At 43.5% G+C, this 19,970-nt stretch overlaps 1 protein-coding gene across 1 annotated transcript in view; it reads right to left on the reverse strand.

The window, feature by feature from the left end:
- Window positions 1-19,970, reverse strand: part of LOC124606457 (cGMP-specific 3',5'-cyclic phosphodiesterase) — a gene marked incomplete at its 3' end in the record, with an annotated part of 598,053 nt that overhangs the window by 22,087 nt on the left and 555,996 nt on the right. Inside the window, exons 19-20 of the mRNA XM_047138439.1 lie at window positions 2,418-2,501; window positions 2,181-2,331 (exon numbers count right to left, since the gene is read on the reverse strand). Coding sequence (XP_046994395.1) covers window positions 2,181-2,331; window positions 2,418-2,501 — 235 coding nt within the window. The remainder of the gene's footprint in view (window positions 1-2,180; window positions 2,332-2,417; window positions 2,502-19,970) is intronic.

Below are 19,970 nucleotides of genomic sequence, written 5' to 3' on the forward strand. Positions count from 1 at the left end.
TATCTAAATACTGAAAGTCCGGGGCCAAAATCTCAGTTAGCACTGTAGTACAAGAAGTTTTTATTCATGCAGCACGTAAGTTATAACGTCAATCAGGCAATTAGGCACACATTCTATAGATGTTAGGTTCTAAGGAATCAGGAAACAAATTGAACAACTGAGGAAGCTCAAGATTATTTTCAGTGTAACAACCTTGCCTTACAATGTGGAAATTGTTTGCATTTGACAAATATAAGCATAAACATAGTAAAGTAAACGACTTCGAACTAAGCAGGATGTTGTCAATGTTAGCAATGAATTCATCCATATCTGCATTTCCAGTCCGCAAGCCAATACATGGTGAAGAGTACTTTTGCCATCCCTCGGTGAATTGCTCTACTCGTAATGATTTCAGAGCATTTTATTACGAGTGCAACGATGTTCGTATGCAGCAAGAAGTAAATGAGCAGACTCAAGATTTTAAACATCGCTGAAATGAGGAGACTGATTCGTTGTCTGTATTCGGTGCGACTGAAGCTACGGGGTTTATAAGCAGAAGGTAGCTGTACCACTGTGAGAGCTGTCTCGGCGAACAAAAAATCTACGACAGGATAAATCGCTTTAAAAGTGTTAGGATAGGAACGTCGAAACTGCTTAACGAAGGACTTGCGATAATTGTCGTGACAGATCTGATAGTAATGCGGATAAGGAGAATGTTAGGAATGCCTCGGTATTTGCAAGCATGCATGCATTTCTGAAACGTCACGAAGCTTGTCCTCTTGGGGTATCACGTTAGATGACAGACGGACACGAACAAAAACGTTTGCAAATGCCGAAATGACACGTAAGACGTATTGAAAAGCCAGTAGAAGCCTTTCTCAGTCGTATAATAACCGTTGGTAAGATATAAGTCCATCACTACGAACGAAAGAAAAATAGGCGCAGACTTATGTGGAAACATCTGTCTTTTCCTGCAACATCCGTCTTTTTCTATAACAAAAACAGTGATGATGACAGTGTTTTGGGATGTGAATGGTCCACTGCTCATTCATTGGACTCCTAAAGGTCAAACAGTGAACAGTGGCAGCTACTGCGATATCTCAAATCCAAAAATCAAAACGAAGACGAGAGAGAATCTTGTAAAGATGTAATTTTGCTTCAGAATAATGTCGACCATCAGGTAGTCGGAAGACAACCCACTGCACTCAAAAATCTTGGTTTTGTGCTCCTGAAGCACGCGTCACATTGTCGTGACCCAGCTCGACGAAAGATACAATTGACAAGTTTCGTGCGGCCGGAGTGAAATCGGGTGCGAATGTGCAGTGGTGTATGTAGGTGAGACTGGGTGTCCAATAAGCACAAGGTTAACTGAACACGAGAGATATATCCGCCTCAAACAATACAACAAATCAGCGGTGGCAGAACATCAGGAACAGTGCAGGATGAAGATCGAAATTCGAGAGGCCCGCGTACTGGCGAAACAGCCGTTTAGTTCGAGGAGGAAGGTTAGAGAGGCTATAGAAATATCCAAGCGACCCGACACTATGAATAGAGAAGATCCCCAGCGTCTTGGCTGCCAGCAGTGACAGCTCTCGCAGAGCAACAGGCGCGCGGTAGGCCACAGCAGCGGAGGGTACACAGAGCGCTGGCGCGGCCTAGTCGATACTAGGCAGTTAGTAAACAGCGCTACGCTGTAGTCGCCGCTCAGTTTCCTATTCTCCGATTTCCACCAATGGCAAGCAGTAAAGGAAGATCCAATGGAAAACGCCTATTTCCGCCAATGACAACATGAAATGGAAAGACCAATAAAATGAACTCCTAATACCCCTTTCTCCTCACCTCACATCCAACGACAGCACTCCTCCATTGTATATAAGGAACCAAACTAGTGCTCATTCAGCAGTTAGCAATACACCCTGAGGAAAGCGCCTTGCAACAGTCGCCGAAACGTCGGAGTTTTATAGATGACAGTGCGGCCTCAAACACAGAAGAATTTTATTGACAGTGACAACGGCCGCGGAAGCCTACATATACACAAGACCGAGAATGTTTGGCTACTTGTTGGCGGTAGGCTCTTCTACGCAGTCCCGGCTCTTGGTTATCACAATGTTTAGAAACGTTAATGTATGCAAAAAAGTAACGAAACGAACGTATTCTCTAGAAATATATTGTTAAATATGTTATAGATGTTGTGCACTAACTTGAAAATTCCTCAACCGGCTTGTCGATGGTGTCGTGGTCGATCCAGGTGAGTCCCATCTCGACCTTCTCGGCGAGGTCCTGCCAGTGCTGCCTGTTCTCCAGACAGCCGTCGTACAGCGGCTGTATCCACGGGAAAGTTTCAGACAGCACCTGTCGTTCGCAGGAAAGTATAGTGTCTCTTCAAGAGCAAGAAGAGAAAGAGCAAGAGAACATTTAGTCAGAAACATTAGAATTACCTTGTACAGTGGAAGACATATCACGTCTATAAACCCCACTTGCATCTGTGGCAATTCATCCTTTCTTTCTCTGTCCATCATTGCCTAAAACAAAAATAAAGATATGTGGTTATAGATACAATTAAAAAGAAATGTTTACAGCACCATGACATAGCTATGCGCCATGATCTCTCTGACAGTTGGTTGAATAATATTACCACGGGCAAGGTAAAGGTGAACAGGGGCAGACCTGTCATCTTAATTTGTTGCGTTTAATACATATAACGCTTTATCAACAAAACTGGTAGCAAAACAGATAGAAGGACTAGGAAATATGATAGGAGTGAGTCAACTTAGATAGATGGGGCGGAGAAGTAATAGTAGAAACTAATAAGAAAATTGTAGTGTCATAAGACAGAAGTGATGAGATCTGGTTCACTAAAAATAAATGAAGCGAAACAAAATGAATGATGAACGTAGACATTCGGACTATTATGACTTTTGTGAATTCCCATGGAAAGCAGAATCTGGGACCCGCACAAGGTTATGCGCTACTGTGTAGCAGTCAGTCCCTTGACAATGATGGAGAAGACCTCTGACAAAAGCTTGTGTGTTTAAAATACCTGACACGGATTTTAACCTGAATAGAGGACAGACTATATATTGATAAGGTAAATATACTATTCTATTACTTTCTGTATTAGCTGCTTTATCATTGTTATAATGAGGAGTGGCAAGTGTTGTACTGGAGTCAGCGAGAACTGTTAGCTGGAACAAGAAATTCAGCATTGACACTATTGGCTGCACAGACATCTCAGTCTAGAACTTAACAAGAATTTTTAATGGGATGAGTCTCATTTCTTTTTAACTGTTTTAATTTAATGAAACCTAAACACAGTTGCGAGTACGAACAACCTTCAGCTGTACAACCGAGTGACGACAGTGAAAATTTGTGCCAGACTGGGATTCGAGCCCTAATTTCCGCTAAACGCGAGCGGTTGTTTTAAACACTCTGGCTATCCGTTCAGAACTCATGGACAAACCCAAACTTCCATATGTCGTCGTTCCTGTGTCGCAACTCGTAGTCGTACACATATTATGTAATTCCCGTAAAAGGAGAGGACATTTTAAGCGGGAAATGTGGATTCAAGTCCCAGTCTGGCACCAATTTTCACTGTTGGGTTTGGGGTGATTTGGTGAGGAAACCAAACTGTGAGGTCATCGGTCTCATCGGTTTAGGGAAGGATGGGGAAGGAAGTCGGCCGAGCCCTTTCAAAGGATCCATCCCAGTATTTGCCTGAAGTGATTTAGGGAAATCACGGGATACCTAAATCAGGACGGCCGTACGTGGGATTGAACCGTTGTCCTCCCGAAGGCGAGTTCAGTGTGCTAACCACTCCGCCCTCGCCTGGTAATTTTCACTGTCGTCATTCCCTTATACATTTCATGTGTTTCATAACGGCTGTAGTCGCCACAGTGTGTGTTGCTTCGGACATGCATGTGTTTCCACAGGGACATTATATCGTTTTTCTTCACAACACAGGTACTCCAGTATTGAACTTCAATTCCCTTCCAGCACTGAGAAAACGTATTTCAGCATCAGTGATTTTCTTTGGTGAACAAAAGCTAACAGTGTAGTGCAATCTTCGTGTACAGGCCAGCGTGGGTGATCGCTGCAGTGTGTCGTGAGGTTGGCTGTGAAGGGTCAGTATGCCCGCAGGTCACCCAACTTTGGCGGCAATTGTGAGGTGGGGGAGGTGTCATGTGGCAATAATACTGTCAAGTAATATCTTAATTCCATAATAAGCTACACAGACACGTCAGTAATGGAAGACGATCAGTGATGTCTGTGATGGGGGTGGTCTCAGCGAGCAGAAGTGTGCCGGTGTCATCGAGGGACTGTCGTATGGACAGTGTGTGCTGTCCATTCACAGGCAGTGGCTCCATCCGACAGAGGCATGTTGCCGTCAGCTTGACAGCCATAGTGCTGATGCACGTCTGGGGCTGGATATCGCGTCATGGCGGTACAGCACCTACAGCAGCTGGTTCATTTCTGCCGGTCAGCACGAAGTTAATCGGAGCAAGCGGAACCATACCACAGTCACCTGCGACGACGAAGGAGGTGACGAGTGCCTGCACACAGTGACAGCGGACAGTGGCAGTGTGGCCCACAAACGGCGATGCTGGCCGAGCAGCTAGATAGTCCAGTCCCAACTGTAGTCTACCGGGTTGGTGGGCAATATCACAGGTGATAATTACCCAGCACTCGGACAGCTGGTGGGAAGGCACAAAGCCAGCAGCATTCGGACACAGTACTGGCACCAGCCTGCAGCCAGTGAAGACAGAAGAGTGTGGTGGTGGGGGCTTCTTGATTGAGCTGGGCTCGTAGACTGGCCTGAACCTCTCCTCGTGCTGGCGGTTGGTGAAGACTAAGGCTGAGTGTCTAAATTTAGCAATATACTGCATATGCAAGCCTGGTCAACTACCATTTCTCGAAGTCGAGAAGTGAGCCCCAATCGTTAAGAAAACATGACGTCATTGCTCCAAGTTTCCCATCGTGTCACTGACTTCACACTGCTGGCTATAATGTAAAGTGTAACAGTCTTGCAAGGTGTCCTTTCAGAACCTCTATGCGGCGACTTCCGCTATGTCAGCCTACTGTATATGTCTTCTTGAGCAAGGACACCAACTACTGAGTTTCTTGCACCATCCTCGCTATGGCTTCTTTTTTGCTGAGACGGTCACAGGAGTGCACTGCATCACTAAACCGGGTCACGGCACAAAATCCCTCCCCTCTCTGAGAGATATGGTCCACTGGAAAATTCTTGACAACATGACTCGTAATTTGACATATAGGTACAATACATTTTCATTCTCCTTATTCTAATCCAACGTGAACCACAATGCTGACTGGCTGCTTACTACATTAATTACTATTTTCAAAGATTACCCATGTCTGCTGGCATTTGATAACCTGTGAGTTCAAGTAATCAACAGTTTTCTGCCTAAAGTAAATACAGGTTATACGAAGCACAGTCAGAAACACAATGGTGCTGAGAACAGAAACACTCATTGATATGCCTTTACTGCAGCATTCATTCATCATCGTATTGCTGTACATGCTGGAACATCTGCTCCGCAGTAATGTATCCCTTCTGTCCTGCAATTTGCCCACTGAACTTCCCTCGTTTTCCCGTAGACACTGATCCACAGAATCGCAGCTTCACAAGTACAGAGAACAACTGAAATAATACCAAAAAAAACTCCTTCTTCTTATGTAATTCCCTTAACAAATCGTAATTTGAAGCAAAAGTTCCTACTTCATTGATCCTTCATGGTTGCATTCATTTTCATCAATCTCGTAAGCTCTTAACTCGCTGTTTTTGTACATTTCTTGGAACTTTGTCCCCGCAGCAGAAGTTTCCCTTACGTTTTCCACGAAACACACCACTAAAACTATGTTCCTCATACTTCAGTGCTAATTGCAGACTGACTCCTTTCCAAACGATATGCTTCCTTGTACCTTGTGGCAATATATGATGCGAACTGAATCTCAGCTACTTTGCCAACTTTTTAATTGATTTGTCCCTCATTACAGGAGAACCTTACAACAGTGCGTCACTCCCTCTGTTGGACCAATGTCTCCCTGAGTTCCGTCATGTGAAGAATAGTTTTCACACGATGTTTTCTATTATCGTCAGTACATATTATGTTACAAGTATCACCGATTTTATGAACCTCCCGCTCCTCAAGCATACACACCTGAAGGGATTTAGCTCTGTCGTTCCGACTATTAATCTTACAAGTATTTTTCCTTTTTCTTTTCTCCCCCTCCCTCGTTCTGAGGAAGCAGCGCCAACAAAGGAGGCGGCGAATCCGCGCCCTTCGGAAATAAATGCGTCCGTACCACTTCATTACTCACAGCATTTGCAACACAGTTAATGTTATCAATAGCTTCCTGTGCGTCTGTCGCATTATATGCAATAACGTTGCCGCCTACGTTACACTCTGCATGACACTAGAATCATTGGCGTATGTACTTCCCTGTACATGACCATTGCCTATCCAGAAACACACCCATCGCAGTATCCTGTTCACAACACCCGTTGTTTCCCAGTAGGGTGGATACCACTGCACCTAAAGCAGTATCTCCCATATTGCTATTCACGCATTCATTCATCTCAGTACAGCACACATTTATTTCGTCTGGCTATATAGCTGACTCAGCTTTGGAATTTTCGCAAGATTAGTTTCCTGAACTTCCATAATCTTACTACATTCTGCATCAATTAAAGTCACATTATTAACTACTTTCTCGTTACTATCCACTTTCGCTAAATACTACCATTTTCTAATCTCTCTAACCTTTCTATAGCCTAACATTTTTCATCCATAGATCAACAATTTGTTCCTTGGGTCTAGCCCACCATCGTCATATATATTCGGTGCCATCTCCATATACATGTCGATAGGTTTAACTAGGCTGACGGTAGTTGGACGTATTGTGGGAGTAGGTAAACTGGGTATTCTTCTGTTGTCTCTCATAGCCATCATTTGCTCATGGATGTTTGCACTGTCTGCTCCCAACTCGGCTAATTGAACCAGTAAAGTCCTTAGTGTTTCTTAAAAGACAACCCCCTATATTTTTAGACTTTCCCCTTGCCCACAACAAGATACATTGCATCTACTAAATGATGCAATCCCACATATATATTTTTGCAATCCTCAGAACACCACTTGAGTTTACTTTTCTAAAACTGCACTCAAAACCACAATTAAATCTTTGGTTGAAGACCAACTGACTCTCTATAACATTACACTCATCCTGCTCCATGCTGACACAGCGAGTTACAGCTGGAGACATAGTCCCAGAAGCAGCTGCAGACATCAGGTCCCACTTATGACACAACTTGTAGTGGCTGGGGTGAGTGACCCCTACAGTGAGTGGTGAGGCTGCCTGTGAGAGGTCAGAATGCCTGCAGATCGCCATCATGGGCGTGGCTGCAGTGGTGTGGCGGTGGGTGTCTGGTGGATGTCTGATGATCCATCATAAAAACAATACTGTCAATCTCTTAATTCAAGAACAAACTACAGAGAGATGACGGTACTGGAAGGTGGTCAGTGCCCCCTGCGACGCAAGCTGGCCTTAGCCTGCAGAAGTATGCTGGTGCCAGCAACAACACCTCGAACAGACAGTGCGTGGAGTCCTTCCACAGGCCATGGCGACAGCTGGCGAAGACGTGCTGCTGTCAGTGCGATGGCCAGAGTGCTGATGTAGGTCCAGTGCTGGGTGGTTCGTGATGACAGCGCACACCAGCTGCAGAAACTAGCTCTTTCCTGCTGATCAGCATGAAGTGAGCTGGGGCAGACGGGACCAAACCAGTGTCACCAACATGGATGAAGGCAACTTACGGTATTCATGTGTACCTGAAATAGGGCAATGGTGAACAATGGCAGTGTCTTCCCACACAGAGCGATGGCCACTGGGCAGCTAGATGGCTACGCTCGGATCGCAGTGCTCCAGGGTAGGTGAGCAACAGCAAGTGGCAACGGCCCACCATGTGGCACTAAGTCGGCAGCATTCGAACACGGCACAGGCGGCGGCCTGCAGCTGGTGAAGGCAGAGTCTGGTACAGGCGGCTTGCTGACTCATCTGGGCTTGTAGACTGGGCTGCAGCTCCCCCTCCCCCACCCCACCCCCTTTCCAACAGCTAGTGACGACAGCAAGTGTCTAAATTTGGTGGTATATATGCAAGCCTGGTCAGATATCGTTTCTGAAATGGTAGTTTTTTTGTACTCTAAGTCGAGGCATGTGGCCCAACCATTGAACAACCATGACATCATTGCTCCTGAATGAGATATTCAATCTGCAGCGGAGTGTGCGTTGATATGAAACTTCCTGACAAATTAAACCTGTGCGCCGGACCGGGACTCGAACTCGGGACCTTTGCCTTTCGCGGGCAAGTGCTAGAGCCCGCGAAAGGCAAAGGTCCCGAGTTCGAGTCTCGCTCCAGCGCACAGTTTTAATCTGTCAGTAAGTTTCGTATCAGCGCACACTCCGCTGCAGAGTGAAAATCTCATTCTGGAAACATCCCCTAGGCTGTGGCTTAGCCATGTCTCCGCAATATCCTTTCTTCCAGGAGTGCTAGTTCAGCAAGGTTCGCAGAAGAGCTTCTGTGAAGTTTGGAAAGTAGGAGACGAGGTACTAGCATAATTGAAGCTGTGGGGACGGGTCGTGAGTCGTGCTTGGGTAGCTCAGATGGTAGAGCACTTGCCCGGTCTGGCGCACAGTTTTAATCTGTCAGGAAGTTTCATCATTGCTCCTGTTTTTCCCATTGTGCCAGTAACTTCACAGTTCTGCCTGTGCTGTAATGGTGTCACAATTTCTCCTTTCAGAAGCCCTTGGCGGCGACTGCCATAGTGTCTGCGTGCTGAATGCATCTTCCTGTGTAACAAGCACCTGCTACTGATATTTCCTGCGTCATCGTTCCAGCAGTCTCTTTTTCCTGTGACAGTCACAGGAGTCCAATGCTTTGCTGAACTGAGTTAGGGCGCAACATTCCTGAATATATGAATTTATGGAGAGTGTGTAACGCCGGAAATGCATATCCTCCTATTTCCATCTATTGTACTATTATTTTTTTCCTTGTTTTGTTACCTCAAGATATGACATTTCTGTCTCTTTATATATTGTAATTGTTTTACTGTTTGTATATATATATATTTATGCACTCATGTCGATGTATAATTGGTTTGTTTCGTAAATATTATTTGCATTTTTACGCTGGGTCTTGCCTAGGGAAAACTGCTATCGAACGATTACATCGATGGGTCGTGTGAAGAATCAAAGTGTGTAGGATCTTTGGTAGTGTTAACTCTGCCGCATGGAGCGCGGGCAGAGGAGTCTGGCTGGAGTAGCGAGTGGAGCAGGTGTGTTGTGTGACGCTCCCGCGAGTTGCCGCGCTTTCGGGGTTTGGCAGCATGTAATTGCGCTCGACTCGCGATGATAGTTTCTGACATGGTGTCGCGGACGGGAAGCATTAGCTGGCGCACACCAAGAGCCCGTTTCGCCTGGTGACCGTGTCGAGAAGAAGGCGCGCCAACATCCAGCTTCTGCAACAGCGACGGCCGACAATGAGTGACTGTCGCCACCTCCTCGATCGACGGCTTCAAACCTTCAATCAACCAACAAGGAAGACTAAAAGCACGTAAAGTTTCAGAACTGTATGGCAGACCTCAGCTTTTCAAATTGTTCCATTTGCCTCGCAAAATTACAGCAACTTAGCATGAACCTTTGTTGCTCATTGTCCCAATTGCATTGCCAAGCAGGGTCCCTTCCTTTTCCGAAATGAGCCCGAGGGTCGTTGAAATTCAAACGCCAGCATCATTCGATTTCACTGCTTTAATTTCAAAGTTCAGCTGGCTACAATATTTAGATTGCACAAGCACAAATTAAGAGTGCGAGTTTTGTTACCGTATTTTAGTTACCTGTGACTGCAGCTCAGCTTGGTACGTACTAAATTTTACTATTGTTAATTGTTCAGAATCATTTAATTCAAGTTCAAAGTTAATTTTCTTATTTCTAAATTGCGGAGATTCAAGTAGCTTTTGAAATGATTGTTGAGGTAGTCCAAGACTAACCTTCTTTTACTGAATGTCGATGTGCTTCAGAAAGAAAGCTCACTATTAACTTCAGTCACTAAATTAACTTTCGATTTTCCAGTTTTATTAATTCTTTTGCTAAATTAAGTCAGAGTGTAGCGAAATTTATTACTTCTGACAAACTTTCAGTTTTCACACTACACGTGTCAACCTTCAGTTGCCACACTTCTAGTGCTAATTATATGTGTAATTACCTTTCTTTTTCAGTTACTATAGTAATTGTCCTTAGGACTGGCGACCGTAATTTCCCCCAAATCTCAAATATCTAATTACCGCTAGTTAATTGTTAACGTAACGGCCGCACATTTACTTTCTTCATTAACTTTACCCCTTTTCAAAATTAATTTCCACCAGTTTCATTTGCATTTTTCCTTTCATTTAGATGTAACCCTTTCCTCCCTCTTTACCGACAGATTAACTTCAGTGACGATTGCTTTTCCCAAATTTCCATTAGGTACACGCGGTTTAATTTTTCACTGTCATTAAGGTCGATAAGTGAGGGGGAGGTTACACGTGGCGACCTGGTGACAGGACTATCTTCGGATTTGAGGTTGTTCTGGACACGAATTTTGTATGTTGCAAATCTCGTAACGAAGTACTGGTTACGTACAGGCCGTTACGTCAGCGAGAATAAGTAGTGGGAGTAATCCTAATTATATTTGAGATTTGGCATTTATATTGAAAATTATTAAAATGAGTGAAGGCAACAATTGCCAAAATTTGGTAGTCTTGGATACGGAACAATCGGTCGAACAGTGGGAAACGCGCACCGCGGTACCCATTGTTCAGGGGCAGGCGGCTAGCATGAAAGACGCGACCGCCGAAACGCAACAAAGAGCAGAAATGGAATTCCAAACTTTAGAAAATGTTTCGGAATCGGAAGTGAAAATCAAATCTGAATCCCTTGATGACGAATACGGGGGGAAAATTAAAGAGGAAGCCGCTGCGGAAGTAAAACCGGTAGTTTCCGGAAATTTAACTGATTTATTGAATGTTTTGATTAACGAAATCAAGAGTCAATCGGCCAAGCAAGAAGATCAGGCTGCCAAGCAAGAAGCTCAGTCTGAAAAATTTGAACGGATGCTAGACAATCAGAACAAAGCTATTAACGTTGTTATCAACAATGTTGGAGTTGTTAACACAAAAGTTGATAAAATCAAAGAAGATATTGTTGTAATTAATACCGAAATCGGTAATCTTAAACAGGAAATGATAGGCGTTCAGGCGGAAATTGCGAGCATAAATACTCGTTTTAATTCTGAAATTAGCAGAATCGAGAAAAGTGTAGGAGAATCAGTTGCTCCGATCATCGAGAATAAGGTGACGAAACAAATTCAATTAGTGAAAAAAGAGGATCAAAAGAAGATGGAAACTTTAAAGGCTTTAGTATCCTAAGTAGATACCAAAGTGACGAAGCAGGCTAATACCTGCGAAGAGAAAAAAAGGAAAGTAGAAACGCTTGCGACAACCACTTGCCAAGTAATTACGAGAGTGTCGGAATTAGAAAAGAAACTTGACGAAAAATAGAGCTATGTGCCAATCTATGCACATAGTTCGGAATTGTTGACGAAAGAGGAGCGGTTCGACCCCTTGAAAAAAGGCGGTATACACGCGACGGATTTCATTAAGAATTGTGAAAGAGTTTTACCCAGATCATGGACTGATGAGAGAAAAATTAATGCGATTATTGATGTGTTGGCTGGTGATGCCAAGCGTTGGGGCTTAAACCTCAACATTACGAACCTGACTTTTGACAAATTTAAAAATTTGTTTCTGGCTGAATACTGGTCAGAGCAAAAACAGCAAAGTGTCTGGCGCGAATTTGTCGTATCGAGGCCTTTCGATGCGAATTCGCGCGGTTCGATGAAGGAGTTTTGTGAGGGCTGGATCCGCAAGTTGGAATATTTGCGTGACCGCCGCTCGGAATCCGAAATAGTCTGGGAACTCTACAAGAAGCTTCCAGATGATACAAAACGATACGTAGGAAGCAATTACAGGACAATCAATGATTTCCTGGAAAGAGTGGAGGACGAGGACAATTGGCGCAATAATCGCGACAGTGGCAGAGGCCGTGGTAACAACAACGGGTACCACAGCAACCACAACAACGATAACCACGGGAATAATGCATACCGCAACCATGGCAGCAATAACAATAATGGTTCGGACCGTAATAACAATCGGTACAATGCAAATAATAACAGGAATGACGGAAACCAGTATCATACTAACATGATACGGGCTTCACAGAATAGTAATAACGCCAGAGGGTGTGATCAGCCGCCTCAGCAGCATCCGGGGAGCGTATCTGCTGGGACGAGACAGGGAAACCATTAGCCGCGCCGGTGAGGGGCCGACCAGGCGTGGAGAAATTTTGGCGGCCCAATAAAAGGAGAAAACCCAGGTGTCGTCGTTATGAAAATTCCGTGTGGAGTAATCAACGGCGGGAGAGTGTGCCAGTGTTAGGAGAAAGGAGTGCGCCCACAAGTAGTAGATCAACTGTATACACGGCAGTAGAAAATACATTCACTGTCAGTGAGAACAATTTAAGTAGTGTTCCGGAAATCGATTATAAAGGGGCAGCTGTAATACCCACAGCGGAACTGGAGATTGAGTTTAAGAATGATTCGCAATTGTTGAGAGAAGGTCAGATGTCGGATAAAACGTCCGTCATCGAGCGAGGGGATGCAGAGAGGGATGAGGTCTGGTTAAGGCAGTTCGGTCGCTTATACGACGAACTGAGAGATTATAGGGGCCTGTATGGGAGAAGTGTTTATGGGGAGCGCGTGCAGGATTTTCCGCGTCTCGTCCCGCAGGAAGATAGTGTTTGTGAAATGATTGAAAGTTCTGGCCCTAACCGGCAGACTTTACCAGAAATAGTTGATGTTAATGGGGAGCACGAGCAAGATTCGTCGTGTTTCGTCCCGCAGGAGTTAAATGTTGAAGGAGTAACGGAATGTTCTGGCCCTAACCGGCAGACTTTACCGAAAGTTTTAGTGATAGAAGTAGCCGACCCATCCGACGCAAACCTCCAGTTTAAACGTTGCGAGAGTATTAAGGAGAAAGATTACGAAAATTTTAGTGATAGCCGGACACGATTGGTAGAAAAGCACATAGATTACAGCGTGTATGAGGTTAGAGCTGACATTATACAGTCAGACGATAGCAGTGTGGGTTGCGCAGATCCAGAGGAAGTAATTTCAGATGCTACTGGGCACATTCCTCCAGGTAGATTGGCAGATGAGATCAATCTGACCAAAGTGGAATCAACGAAGGTGACAATTAGTGAATTGATAGCAAAGCAACACTCACTAGTTGACGAGTTACAGGAAAAGGTTTCGGTATTGGAGGCGAAGCTAGAGACTAAGCCTCAGGACAAACGTGCTGAAATTAAAACTGTAAGTGAACAGAGGCTGAAAAAGCCGCCAGATAAACCGGATTTAGGATCAAAGCCGGATGGTTTGTTCTGGAATGACCTGGATATAGAGGAGGATTTACTGTGGGAAAATAAAGAAACAGTCGAGGACAAGTGTAGACAGATAGTAGTGTCTGTTAATATGCACGACCTACAACTAAACGCGTTGATGGACACCGGTGCAGAACTGAGTGCTGTATCTGGGAAAATATTTGAGTTACTGAAAGATAGACCTGGCATCGTAGTTATGCCAGTAACAGGAGTGAAAATTATCGGTGCTACTGGGAAGGCCAGTAAACCGGTCACAAAACAGAATTTTGTCCACTTCGAGATATGTGGGGCACGATTTGAACAAGAGTTTGTCGTCGTGCCAGACTTGACTACGGAAGTAATTATCGGGTTAGATTGGCTATTAAAATACCGTGCAGTGATTAATTGCGAAAGCAAAACTTTGACATGTACGTCACAAGATAAAACAATAGTAGTTAGTTTTGACGAGGCAGGAGACGGTGTGCATAGGCAATACCAGCCTATACACATTGTTAACTGGCCGGATGACATTGACGTAGGAATGAGTTTGAACTGCCGTAACATGAGGAATTTCGGCATTGACAAAAGTGTAGAAAGTGAATTGGAAGAGATAATCAAATTCCCTCCACGGATTGACATTAGTATTGGTGTGAAAAAAGATCGTTTGCGAGAAGTAATGAAGCTAAAAGCCGATGCTCGCATACGTCATCATGACGCTAAAGCGCGTTTTGCTAAGTTTGCGATCGGAGACTTAGTACTTGTAAAAGCTCATGAGAAATCGAGCGAGATAGACAATGAAATCTCTAAATTTAAGTTTGTTTATAATGGACCATATAAAGTCATTGGTATACCTCACACAAATGCTTATTGCTTAGAGTATCCAAGCTCTGGAAAGCTATTAGGTATACGAAACATTGTAGACCTGAAATTGTACCAACCAAGGGTTGATTAGTACCACAGATAGGGTAATTTGTACAATATGTAGATATAGAGTGTAAGATTTAAGGATGTGCCATGTGGCGATGCTTTTGCCTGACCTAGAGGTCATTAAAGAAGTTGTAATTAATAAGTAATTTATGTTGATTAAATGATTTAAGAGTTACTGAATATTAATCAATTTAAAAATCCAAGCTGCTAGTTTAAGTTTTCAGCTGAGTCACAGTAGATTAAGCAATGTAAATATGATTTTGTAACTAGCTGTAAGATTCCATGAATATGTGTTTTACTAGTCATTGCCGATGTACTTAGACGCTGTTTTAAGTTTCAGGCTTGTACATGTGTGATGATGAACAGTGTTGAGTTATCCACTGTGATAGTGTTAATGGACTCCTTGAGATTACTCGGGAGTGAGTTTTTCCGAAAGAATTCAGTGAAATGGACGTTCTGGAAATGCCGTTACACAGGCGAGTGAGATCAAGCGTGCCGCACAGGCGGGCGCAACAATACTGGCGAGGCGGTGCCGCTGTCGGCTCTTGTGCCGCTGTCGGAATTCTTTGTACTTGCGAGTACGGAAGGCGGAATTGTTTTTCTTCCCGGACAGATGATGTGAAAGAATTCTGCTGTCAATACTTATGTTTTTTTCGATCTACTGAATATTATTTTCTTGTTTAGCATTAAGTGGACTCTCATGGCAAGCGTATTAATTACGAAAAGGTTATATAAAATGTGTATTCTATGTAATTAATAATTAATTTGCGTATTTTGATCTACCTGTTTTTATGACCATGTACTCTGATTAATTTTGTAAATAGTATTCCATTTCATGATAGTGTTACGGATTTTGACGATTTTGGAATAGCTAAACCATTTTCTATATCTTCTATGAATTTTAATATGTTGTCAACCTGTTTTATTTTGTGCAAGATGACAGAGTGGAATAAGATTAGGAGTGTCTCCACTCAATTATTATGGTCTAAAAATTGATTTATGATTAATTAGACGAATGCTAAATTTTGTTGATGTTTTGAGCATATGCATTTCCGCTGTTTCTTTTTTTGGGACATTTTCTGAGTCTGTTTACGTTACACGAACATCCTCAGACAATGTGGGGCACGTGTAACGCCGGAAATGCATATCCTCCTATTTCCATCTATTGTACTATTATTTTTTTCCTTGTTTTGTTACCTCAAGATATGACATTTCTGTCTCTTTATATATTGTAATTGTTTTACTGTTTGTATATATATATATTTATGCACTCATGTCGATGTATAATTGGTTTGTTTCGTAAATATTATTTGTATTTTTACGCTGGGTCTTGCCTAGGGAAAACTGCTATCGAACGATTACATCGATGGGTCGTGTGAAGAATCAAAGTGTGTAGGATCTTTGGTAGTGTTAACTCTGCCGCGTGGAGCGCGGGCAGAGGAGTCTGGCTGGAGTAGCGAGTGGAGCAGGTGTGTTGTGTGACGCTCCCGCGAGTTGCCGCGCTTTCGGGGTTTGGCAGCATGTAATTGCGCTCGACTCGCGATGATAGTTTCTGACATGGTGTCGCGGACGGGAAGCATTAGCTGGCGCACACCAAGAGCCCGTTTCGCCTGGTGACCGTGTCGAGAAGAAGGCGCGCCAACATCCAGCTTCTGCAACAGCGACGGCCGACAATGAGTGACTGTCGCCACCTCCTCGATCGACGGCTTCAAACCTTCAATCAACCAACAAGGAAGACTAAAAGCACGTAAAGTTTCAGAACTGTATGGCAGACCTCAGCTTTTCAAATTGTTCCATTTGCCTCGCAAAATTACAGCAACTTAGCATGAACCTTTGTTGCTCATTGTCCCAATTGCATTGCCAAGCAGGGTCCCTTCCTTTTCCGAAATGAGCCCGAGGGTCGTTGAAATTCAAACGCCAGCATCATTCGATTTCACTGCTTTAATTTCAAAGTTCAGCTGGCTACAATATTTAGATTGCACAAGCACAAATTAAGAGTGCGAGTTTTGTTACCGTATTTTAGTTACCTGTGACTGCAGCTCAGCTTGGTACGTACTAAATTTTACTATTGTTAATTGTTCAGAATCATTTAATTCAAGTTCAAAGTTAATTTTCTTATTTCTAAATTGCGGAGATTCAAGTAGCTTTTGAAATGATTGTTGAGGTAGTCCAAGACTAACCTTCTTTTACTGAATGTCGATGTGCTTCAGAAAGAAAGCTCACTATTAACTTCAGTCACTAAATTAACTTTCGATTTTCCAGTTTTATTAATTCTTTTGCTAAATTAAGTCAGAGTGTAGCGAAATTTATTACTTCTGACAAACTTTCAGTTTTCACACTACACGTGTCAACCTTCAGTTGCCACACTTCTAGTGCTAATTATATGTGTAATTACCTTTCTTTTTCAGTTACTATAGTAATTGTCCTTAGGACTGGCGACCGTAATTTCCCCCAAATCTCAAATATCTAATTACCGCTAGTTAATTGTTAACGTAACGGCCGCACATTTACTTTCTTCATTAACTTTACCCCTTTTCAAAATTAATTTCCACCAGTTTCATTTGCATTTTTCCTTTCATTTAGATGTAACCCTTTCCTCCCTCTTTACCGACAGATTAACTTCAGTGACGATTGCTTTTCCCAAATTTCCATTAGGTACACGCGGTTTAATTTTTCACTGTCATTAAGGTCGATAAGTGAGGGGGAGGTTACACGTGGCGACCTGGTGACAGGACTATCTTCGGATTTGAGGTTGTTCTGGACACGAATTTTGTATGTTGCAAATCTCGTAACGAAGTACTGGTTACGTACAGGCCGTTACGTCAGCGAGAATAAGTAGTGGGAGTAATCCTAATTATATTTGAGATTTGGCATTTATATTGAAAATTATTAAAATGAGTGAAGGCAACAATTGCCAAAATTTGGTAGTCTTGGATACGGAACAATCGGTCGAACAGTGGGAAACGCGCACCGCGGTACCCATTGTTCAGGGGCAGGCGGCTAGCATGAAAGACGCGACCGCCGAAACGCAACAAAGAGCAGAAATGGAATTCCAAACTTTAGAAAATGTTTCGGAATCGGAAGTGAAAATCAAATCTGAATCCCTTGATGACAAATACGGGGGGAAAATTAAAGAGGAAGCCGCTGCGGAAGTAAAACCGGTAGTTTCCGGGAATTTAACTGATTTATTGAATGTTTTGATTAACGAAATCAAGAGTCAATCGGCCAAGCAAGAAGATCAGGCTGCCAAGCAAGAAGCTCAGTCTGAAAAATTTGAACGGATGCTAGACAATCAGAACAAAGCTATTAACGTTGTTATCAACAATGTTGGAGTTGTTAACACAAAAGTTGATAAAATCAAAGAAGATATTGTTGTAATTAATACCGAAATCGGTAATCTTAAACAGGAAATGATAGGCGTTCAGGCGGAAATTGCGAGCATAAATACTCGTTTTAATTCTGAAATTAGCAGAATCGAGAAAAGTGTAGGAGAATCAGTTGCTCCGATCATCGAGAATAAGGTGACGGAACAAATTCAATTAGTGAAAAAAGAGGATCAAAAGAAGGTGGAAACTTTAAAGGCTTTAGTATCCTAAGTAGATACCAAAGTGACGAAGCAGGCTAATACCTGCGAAGAGAAAAAAAGGAAAGTAGAAACGCTTGCGACAACCACTTGCCAAGTAATTACGAGAGTGTCGGAATTAGAAAAGAAACTTGACGAAAAATAGAGCTATGTGCCAATCTATGCACATAGTTCGGAATTGTTGACGAAAGAGGAGCGGTTCGACCCCTTGAAAAAAGGCGGTATACACGCGACGGATTTCATTAAGAATTGTGAAAGAGTTTTACCCAGATCATGGACTGATGAGAGAAAAATTAATGCGATTATTGATGTGTTGGCTGGTGATGCCAAGCGTTGGGGCTTAAACCTCAACATTACGAACCTGACTTTTGACAAATTTAAAAATTTGTTTCTGGCTGAATACTGGTCAGAGCAAAAACAGCAAAGTGTCTGGCGCGAATTTTTCGTATCGAGGCCTTTCGATGCGAATTCGCGCGGTTCGATGAAGGAGTTTTGTGAGGGCTGGATCCGCAAGTTGGAATATTTGCGTGACCGCCGCTCGGAATCCGAAATAGTCTGGGAACTCTACAAGAAGCTTCCAGATGATACAAAACGATACGTAGGAAGCAATTACAGGACAATCAATGATTTCCTGGAAAGAGTGGAGGACGAGGACAATTGGCGCAATAATCGCGACAGTGGCAGAGGCCGTGGTAACAACAACGGGTACCACAGCAACCACAACAACGATAACCACGGGAATAATGCATACCGCAACCATGGCAGCAATAACAATAATGGTTCGGACCGTAATAACAATCGGTACAATGCAAATAATAACAGGAATGACGGAAACCAGTATCATACTAACATGATACAGGCTTCACAGAATAGTAATAACGCCAGAGGGTGTGATCAGCCGCCTCAGCAGCATCCGGGGAGCGTATCTGCTGGGACGAGACAGGGAAACCATTAGCCGCGCCGGTGAGGGGCCGACCAGGCGTGGAGAAATTTTGGCGGCCCAATAAAAGGAGAAAACCCAGGTGTCGTCGTTATGAAAATTCCGTGTGGAGTAATCAACGGCGGGAGAGTGTGCCAGTGTTAGGAGAAAGGAGTGCGCCCACAAGTAGTAGATCAACTGTATACACGGCAGTAGAAAATACATTCACTGTCAGTGAGAACAATTTAAGTAGTGTTCCGGAAATCGATTATAAAGGGGCAGCTGTAATACCCACAGCGGAACTGGAGATTGAGTTTAAGAATGATTCGCAATTGTTGAGAGAAGGTCAGATGTCGGATAAAACGTCCGTCATCGAGCGAGGGGATGCAGAGAGGGATGAGGTCTGGTTAAGGCAGTTCGGTCGCTTATACGACGAACTGAGAGATTATAGGGGCCTGTATGGGAGAAGTGTTTATGGGGAGCGCGTGCAGGATTTTCCGCGTCTCGTCCCGCAGGAAGATAGTGTTTGTGAAATGATTGAAAGTTCTGGCCCTAACCGGCAGACTTTACCAGAAATAGTTGATGTTAATGGGGAGCACGAGCAAGATTCGTCGTGTTTCGTCCCGCAGGAGTTAAATGTTGAAGGAGTAACGGAATGTTCTGGCCCTAACCGGCAGACTTTACCGAAAGTTTTAGTGATAGAAGTAGCCGACCCATCCGACGCAAACCTCCAGTTTAAACGTTGCGAGAGTATTAAGGAGAAAGATTACGAAAATTTTAGTGATAGCCGGACACGATTGGTAGAAAAGCACATAGATTACAGCGTGTATGAGGTTAGAGCTGACATTATACAGTCAGACGATAGCAGTGTGGGTTGCGCAGATCCAGAGGAAGTAATTTCAGATGCTACTGGGCACATTCCTCCAGGTAGATTGGCAGATGAGATCAATCTGACCAAAGTGGAATCAACGAAGGTGACAATTAGTGAATTGATAGCAAAGCAACACTCACTAGTTGACGAGTTACAGGAAAAGGTTT

This window comes from Schistocerca americana, chromosome 3 (assembly GCF_021461395.2).
Source record: "Schistocerca americana isolate TAMUIC-IGC-003095 chromosome 3, iqSchAmer2.1, whole genome shotgun sequence".
Taxonomy (NCBI): Eukaryota; Metazoa; Arthropoda; class Insecta; order Orthoptera; family Acrididae; genus Schistocerca; species Schistocerca americana.